General features: G+C 36.2%; 1 protein-coding gene across 12 annotated transcripts in view; it reads left to right on the forward strand.

Annotated features, from left to right (window-relative positions):
* PCGF3 (polycomb group ring finger 3) overlaps nt 1-7,552 on the forward strand; it is a 65,871-nt gene extending 58,319 nt beyond the window's left edge. For all 12 annotated transcript variants that reach the window (XM_032981770.2, XM_032981764.2, XM_032981808.2 and 9 more), the window contains 2 exons: nt 418-498; nt 2,200-7,552. In XM_032981770.2, the coding sequence (XP_032837661.1) occupies nt 418-498; nt 2,200-2,247 (129 nt within the window). In that variant the 3' untranslated portion in view covers nt 2,248-7,552. The remainder of the gene's footprint in view (nt 1-417; nt 499-2,199) is intronic.
* Nucleotides 7,553-8,658: the final 1,106 nt, after the last annotated feature.

Genomic DNA, 8,658 nt, shown 5'->3' on the forward strand with positions numbered 1-8,658 from the left:
GCAGCAGAAGGCCACCTGGCTGGTGTTAAGTAAAAAATTTTCATCATATGTTAAATAACAGACCCATCTTTGAGATTTGTGAATTCTATCTCCTTGATCATTTTATTGTGCCTTTTTAAAAGCATGTAAAGCTTTCAGGGAAGGGCACTAGTACTGCTCAGGAAGCTGAATCAGTTAAGTCCAGTTCACACAGTATTTCCTGGGTAGGCACAGACGTGGTCGTTCATCACTTTGTGTTGAGAAAAGGCATTCTTTTTTCTTTCCTGGTACTATTTTTGTTTGCAGAGCAACTGCGAGATGAACAGTTCCAGTGTTTTCAGCAAAGAAGAATCTTGTCACACATTTGTAGCAGTATCTGAAATATGTTGTTTCATGTACTGTGTCCCAATGAATTAACTGTCATCTCTGTTTTGTCAGCTGGACATATTATGCAATGAAGAGATTCTTGGCAAGGACCACACGCTCAAGTTTGTAGTTGTTACTAGATGGAGATTTAAGGTATGACACAACGGTTCCAAGTAAGTCATGAAGTGACCAAGTAAAATGTTTATAAAATAGTCATCATTTGGAACTATACTGCAGTAACTGCAAACTCTATAAAAATATACTTTAATAAAGATCTAATACAGCATCCCTAAACTCTAAGTATTAATTTTGTTTCTAAGAAAATGAAGGAAAGGGGAGTTAGGTATTAATTGGAAGGAAAAAGGAACACTGCATCAACAGTCAAATTGTCATCAATCCTGGCAAAGGAGGTGGAAGCCACAAGAAAGTATTTTTAGCTATTCCAGATAAAACCGATTTTAATCCACATAGGTGGGGAAATTGTCATGGAGAAAAGGAAGAAATTTTCAACACAGTTCTCTTCAGTAGTTCAAGTCTTACTTCTAAAGGAGAGACACTAATTGCAATGCTTATCTGCCTTAGTTAAGGAAACTTCTAGAAGCATTTAGTAGCCATAATCAAGGCTGGTTAAAAATGTTTGAGTGCATCTTTGATGTGTTTGTGATTTCTTTAATAACTTCCTTGAAACTGAATAGTGAACAGTGGGTCACTTATGCTGAGCATTACTTACCACATTAATAATGTCAGCTCAAGTGAAATGGGTATAAGAATGAATTGCAAAATTGAACACTTACGAGGCAAGTCACGCCTACAGAGTCAGTGCATGTGTATTTGGGGATATTTGAACTAGGAGTTAGTATTCATAATGAACAAGTAGCACAGTCCAAGGTTAGAGTGTACAGTGACATAGAACCACTTCATGACTTTGGCTGCATATCTAGAAGAAGGGAGTAGGGAAGCATTTTTCTGTCTTTGTGTAGAAAAATAATTGAGTTACATAAAAGTCACAGGCTAGAAGTCAATGGTCAGTCTTTGAAATGCGGAGAGGTTATGAATGGAATCTGACTGCAGTCTGTTTCATATGATGTTCTTGAATGACCTGGAAAGGGATCTGAGTAGTGCAGTAACAGTGCACTGACAACACTGGTTTTTTAGGATAGTAAAGACAGACTCATAGCAAAAGATCAAAGCAAGCCTTTACAATTCAGAGTGACAGGTGAATGAGCACTTTAAGTTCAATGTAGGTAACTATAAAATGATACAAAGTAAATGTTACGGATTTTTGCGGGGGAGGAGGTGACAGGGAAGAGAACCAAACAAGCATCCAACTGAGGTGCATCTGTACAAGTCTACTATTCACCTTGCTCATGGAAACCTATGCAGTTGTGAGTCACATGGGAAAAGGAACTGTAAACTGCTTTCTCAAGTGAAAGAACTGGGGGATGTAAAATGAAACTGGGAGGTCCAGAACAAACAAGAGGAAGCAGATTTTTACGTGATACACAGAACTCCTTGGTGCAGGATGTTGAGGATGTTAGAAGTTTACCTATTCATAAAAAAGCAAGGGATACTTTGACAGAAGAGGAATCAGGCAAGAGCTGTTAAATATGAAGTACCACATGCTCTTATGCTGCTTTCTAGACATCTGCATTTCTGCTTTCTGGGAATGAGTTTTCCAAGTTAAACATCTGATAGGACTGATCACAAGGTGATCAGCACAGATGAAATTGTATCTTGTCTTGGTGAAATTTTGATGGGTCGGATAGATTTAGTTTATGAAACAAAAATTTTGCCTACTGAACAGATTAGTTCTGGTTTTGTTTCTTAACTTACCTGATATTTCTCTTCTTGCAGAAAGCACCTCTACTGCTACATTACAGACCCAAAATGGACTTGCTATAAGAGAACTGTATTGTCCTTCTGGACAGAGTTTTTTGCAGAGACTATCATCTGGCACCTTCTTAGTGCATCACTAATCACATGACACAAACCAGCTGAATAATTTTGGAAGACTGTAGGGCTTTCATAGTGGACTGTCCTTCTGGATATTTTTTCTAGGGATGTGTTACCTAGATTTCTGGACAGAAAATATTTATACTTTTTTTGTATGGAAGAAAGAAGTCGCAACTCAACAAGACACTACCAGCACTAAGTTTACAGATACTGAAAACACTTCACAGTTCCATGTAGCTCAGCCTGATTTATCTCTTACAGTTACATATAAATAAGTTAGAATGTTGTGGGGTGATTCAAAAATGTTGTTTTTGACACGAATTTGCATTTAGTTACTTTTCACGTTTTGAATCTTTAAAAACTATATTTTTGCAAAGTGTTCCTGTCTTGTATAGTATGCCTGATTGCATTGGCTTTATTCAAGTTATTCTGCAGAGCATTGAGCATACATAATGATGCAGTGACTGGTGATAATTTATTATGCTGCATTGAAAACTGCTGAAAATCTGAGAAACCAGTAGGTTTGTAATTTTTGCCCAGTTATTGCTCTCCCTCACTTTGTGTTTTAGTGAAGTTTTCACACTCACCTATGCATGTTGATTTGGTAAGATTAATAGAAATTATTTCCATTTATTTTAATATGCCCTGATATTTTGCTGTGGCATAAATTTCACCACATAGTGACAAGTACTCAAAAGTGCTAGATTTTTGACCTTTTGAAAAAATAAACATTTCTTATATAGTTGTGGCTTGCAGAAATCAGTTTTTAGTTTAGAGATAATTTGTTCTCACTAGGTATTGAAACACCGGCTCTTAGACAACTTTGGGTGATATTGCACAGTTTTAATGTCACTGACTAAAAATTTCTTAGATTATTGTGGGTAGCTTTATATTTCCTTTACCCATTTTCTTATGAAAACATAGCATTTTCTTTAGCACAATTCCTAGCTGTCTTGGGGCAGGGGCAGGGACTGTCAGACAAGATTATTTTAGCACCTTCTGGCCTTAACTGATAATTTTGCTTGCATCAGCCCTAATGGATGCAAGGTAATACACATGCATGTATGTATGCGTGCATACATCTATACACACGTATAACTATATATGTTATAGAATGCATCCTCAATAGCACTTAGCAGGGTTCACTGCACTTTTTGTAAGGCTTTTTGAAATAGTTGGCTTTTTAAAAACAATAGTTGAAAGTGATTTCTGCAAGCTGTATACAGTATGGTTGTGAGAGTATTTGTCTGGCACGGGTGTCAAGTCACTGAAAACAGGCTATGCCATATTATTGGCAGCTGGAAAGATTTAACCTTTGGAAGTTTTCCTGTCAGCTGAAAATGTTAATTGCTATTCCTCTTATTAAACCCTGGTTTTTTGTTTTTTTTTTTTTTTGATAAATTGTCTTTGGATAAGAAAACAAGTTTGCCCTGCTTCCTCTAACTGTACTCCTTCCCCTCTTCTGCTAGAAAGTATTACTTGTTACTCCATAACAGGAAGCTGATACAGCAAGAGGCTTATCCAAGCATTTTAAATCCTCGTCCTTTTGAGTTCTCAAAGCACCATATTCCTCGGTATGTGTCCCATAATTTCTTTCTTTGGAGTCTTCAGTCCTCCTTTCTTAGGTCTGCTGCTGCAGAAGGGATGCCCCAACTTGTGTTTACCTTTGAAAACAGGGTTCCTCATTTTTAATTACAGTCACAGATGTGAATGGGAAATCAAAAAGCATTGAGCAGAGAATGAAAGGGAGCCTACTGAACTGTGGAGATGGAGAGCCACATAATGGCCAAAAAGTGCTACTGTCCTTGCAGATCAGGGTACAGGATAGTTGCATTTGAATGTTTGGGTTACACAGAACTCCACATTTGGCTGGGTGGCTGGGCTTGTGTGTATGTGTGTGCATGCATATGCAAAATGGAATTGAACTTGGCTCTGGTTTTGTCTTACTGTTTGTGGACTCAGATATATGTCTTTTAGCTTTTTTTTCTGTCTGTATCATTACTCAAACTATCAGAAGAGAACAAACAAGATCATGGGTCTACCATTTTTATAACTTTTTCATGAAATAGTGAATGCAGTTGATATGGATGTGTACACAAACTAACACATTTGGCCTTTCTGGAGCTGTTTATGTGCTTGTCACTGTCCTAGTGTAAATAAGGGACTGGCTGTAGTCACTGAGGCACTGAGATACGAACAGCACTGTAAGTGTCCACCTTCTGTGCACGCTGAGTATACAGACGCTGGCTGTACCTGATGTAGACATAAAATTAAAGCTGCCATACAGAATTCTGATTAACCACCTTAATCAGGATATATATACACATAAAAACAAATACATATGTATATATATATGTGTGTGTGTGTGAGATCTGTCTACCTCAGAGTGTGTGTACTGCAGAAACGTTATGTATGACTAGATATTGATGCAGTGCTGTTAAAGTACACTGGGATTTTAGTATTTTCCTATGTACTTGTACAACTGAGAAATTAGTTACAAACACGCAAATTCAGAAGCCTTTTAAATCTATATCTTGCTGTAACAATGTACAATACAGAACATATAAGTTTATAAGCATCTTTAGAATCACTTGAATTTGTGATGGTGCTATCAATATATTGAAAACTCTGTTTATACATATATGTATACATAAATTCAAGCCAGTACCAATACCTACATCTGGGATTTTTTACTCATAATTGTGTGTAATGGCTTTTGCAATGTGTTTAATCTGATAAAACCTCACCAGTAAAAACAAACAAACAAACAAACAAACAAAACCACCCAGTTATTTTTCTAAATCACGTCAGAATTTCTTCATTACAGAAACTCTTTCCCTCAGGAGGGATGTGACTGTCTGGACCATAGGTTTATTCCCTTTAGCCTTACTAAAAAACTACAATGCAATGTGAGGCCAGAGGGAGGTGTCCTTTGGGTCAGAGCCTTGTTTCACTTCTGTGAAGCTTAAGAGACAGTGAATTTATATCAACATTATGTTGGGTAAAATAACCCTGATACTGTTCAGAGTTGGACTAAAAGCTGGACTCAGCATAGTTATCTCTTAGGCCTAGTGAAATCATGTTAGGTTTTTTTGGCTTTTGTGAAGATGCCATTACTGTGAAGTAGTTTTCACAATTGCTTACGCTGGTAAATAATTGCCGTAAAGAAGTATCTTATTGCATTATCCTCAGCAGCAATGAGACTGACCCAGGCTCAGAGTCTCATGAAATATAGTTTCATTAAAAATAGAGAATTGAGATAGAATATATAATATTGAATTTAAATAAGATTTGGGGTTTTAAATTTTAACTTTATAAAATTATTTATTCTATTTTAAGCCTTCTGTCTTATTTTACCATCCAAGTATTTTTTATTTCAGTGGTCCAGCTTTATTTACGGGCATATAAAATGAAATTGTAAGATGTTTTTACAAGCTTCTTCCTTTTACATTGAGTTTGAGTAGCTTTTATTTGTATGTTTTTGTTTTGTATGGATTAAGAGCATTACTTATGCTTTTGTGCAATAGGTTTGAAACATGCATTTATTAGGCATATGTTTAAATTGTAAATGTAGCATCTACTTACTGTTAAATTTAAAAGGAATGTAGATGGTTTTTCTCACTTGTTCAAATGGGGTTTTATTTGGGGCTATTATTTGAGGGGGACTGTTTTTTAATTTCCTCTTTTTATTTTAAGAATGAAATGTGGGATTTAAATTTGTGTAAGTACAAGAACTATCTGTCAGCAATATTTTAAAATAAATGATCTTGCAAGAAACCTTTATATGAATTGTGGAAGCAATCGGCAAGACTTGCAGCCTATCTGAAAATGTTTTGTGCCATTGTTATGTCTGGTATATTTGTGTACCATGAAACCTGGGAATATTTATTTTTATTGGTTGTGCAATAGTATACACAACACTATCACCTCTGGGGATATGGGACCATAAAAATATCAGACTACAACTATGATGGTGCTGGTTTTTTTCAATAGGCTATCAGCCTTTGAAAGTTTATCTGGCTCTTATTGTCTTTATACCATCATAGGTAGTCCTAGGAGATTCACTGAGTTTTTTTTACCAGATGATAAATATAACCATATAATTAACCTATTTTACAGCATTATGCATCTTGCCGTTGAGCTAAATAGGAGAAAGCCAACCAGTCTGTACATCAGCAAGATGAATAAGTACTTAAAATGCATTTTGTACAGAAGGCTTGACTGTACAGAAAAATCAAGTTTCTGTATTTCCTCAGGTAATCATTTCAGTTTGGATGTTCCACTGGATATATTAATGCAACCTACAACTCAGTTAGTCTGCCTAAAGTTAATAACAGGGAAGAAAAATTGTCTCATATTCTAGAATCTCTACATAAGATATAAACAACTGTAACTAAGGCCTTGAGATCTGTTGTTGAAGTAAAAAGTTGCAAGAAGAACATTAAGAAACATGGACAGTGGTTCAATCCCTGCTTTCATCCAAACTTGCAAACAGTACAGACACTTTCTAGGAACTTGCATCTTGTGGCAAGTCAACAGTAATGTTTTACTGTGGAGTTATGGTTCATTTATATACAAATTAAAGCTCTGGTCCTGCTATTTGATTTTTCTTTGATCATCCTTAGGGCTTCTTGGAAATCTTTCAAAGCCACAATGACCTGTCCAGATCCTAGTGGTAAGGTAGGAACTAAATGTCCAGTTCTATGAACGTTTATATTTGTAACTTTACTAATAACCTGGATGGTTCCACAGAAGCCAGGGATATCATTCATGCAAACGGTTAGGTGTGGCCAAAGGAAGGAGCCCTGATTTTTTGCATACTGATGTTCCAGTGTTTTGGTTTTTTTTTTATTTGAAACTCAAAGCATTTGTTTAATAGAATCTTGAATTCAAGTGACCTATCTGGACAAAAGGAGAGTTTGTTCTTTCCTTCTGCAACAAGATTATTTTACAGTTAAGGGACAATAAGCCAGTGCAACCACTAAGCCTTTATCCTCCTATGTGGCATAATAAAGATTCTGGAACTGTCACAGTGTAAAACTGTATTTTTGGCTTAGCTTTATTTGAAAGTTTACAATTTTTTATGCTTTGCGTTGCTGTGTAATTTTTTGTACTATTTGTGGCTAGTTTTGTCTGAATAAACCTTTTGGGATTATTGCTTAATGTTTTGATTTGATGATAGTGAAGCTTGTATCCAGTGTTTTGCCAATTAATATTATATGCTTGTTAATAAAAGCAGAGAAGCTAACTGAAATACTGTCAGGCTGGAAGTTATTGTCCCACTTTTCCCCAAGAACATAAGGAATTAGCTTTCATAATATAGCACTGAACAAACAGTGTGACTGAAACAATGGTGGTTTGGCATTGCATTGTCACAGTCGGCCTTTTACTCAAAACAAGCCTAGTGCAGAATATTGCTCTACTGCACAGGATGGCGTCTGTGACAAGTGTATGGCAAGTGACTGCCAGCTGGTAAATGAAATGGCTTCAGCTACAAAGAGGAAAGACACAGGTGCCCTGATGTCTTTATGTATCTGTGGATGGAAAGGTACTCCTCAACCTGGATGTGTTACTTTCAATCCGACCCTTACCTGGTGATGTTGGTGCACAGGGACTGACTGCAGCATTTTGGAACACAGACATTTACATAGACACGTGCCAGATTGAAAAGCATATCCACACATGTTCTGATTTTATTTTACTTTGGTGAGCTACTAGGGGAAAAAAAGTTCTCTTACTTACAGGAAGCTTTGATTAATTAACTGAATATGTTTTGCCTTTGAAAAAATTGGTCTATTGTGGTATTTGTCAAACTTTGGTGATTGCCCTCTTCATAACTTCAAGAGCTTTTTTTTCTTCAAGATCCTTGAGATTTATTTTAATACCTGAACAGATCAAAGGTACAGGGGAATTTTTAAGTAAAATTGAAATGCCTAGTCAAGATAATACAGTAAAGCTGCAAAACAGATGCTAGAGTAGTTGAAATTCTTGCAGTATCTCCATGCAGTAATGCAAATTGATAGCTTGTGAAGCTATCACATACTCAGCATAAAGGGCTTTTATTCCTGCTATTGGCTTGTTAGAAACTGCCAACAACTGTGGGCTGGTTTGAAGTCAAGGTTTTATTGATACACATATTTCTTATTTGCACTGATAGTACCAACATATTGTCCTGAAGAAATTAGGCATTTGCCCCTTACTAGCTTCATTTAAATACCAGAATTAGAGACTTATAGCAGAAAGGTCCTTTTGCCTGTGTATAGTCACTTAAAAGTGAATAAATGTTAGCACTAATTGAGCAAGCATTATATTTTTAAAATCTTCCATGCTCTCGTTATTAGCAGTTCTAACACTTCCCTG

The sequence above is a fragment of the Tyto alba genome, unplaced genomic scaffold (genome assembly GCF_018691265.1).
Source record: "Tyto alba isolate M040663 unplaced genomic scaffold, T.alba_DEE_v4.0 Super-Scaffold_13, whole genome shotgun sequence".
Lineage (NCBI taxonomy): Eukaryota > Metazoa > Chordata > Aves > Strigiformes > Tytonidae > Tyto > Tyto alba.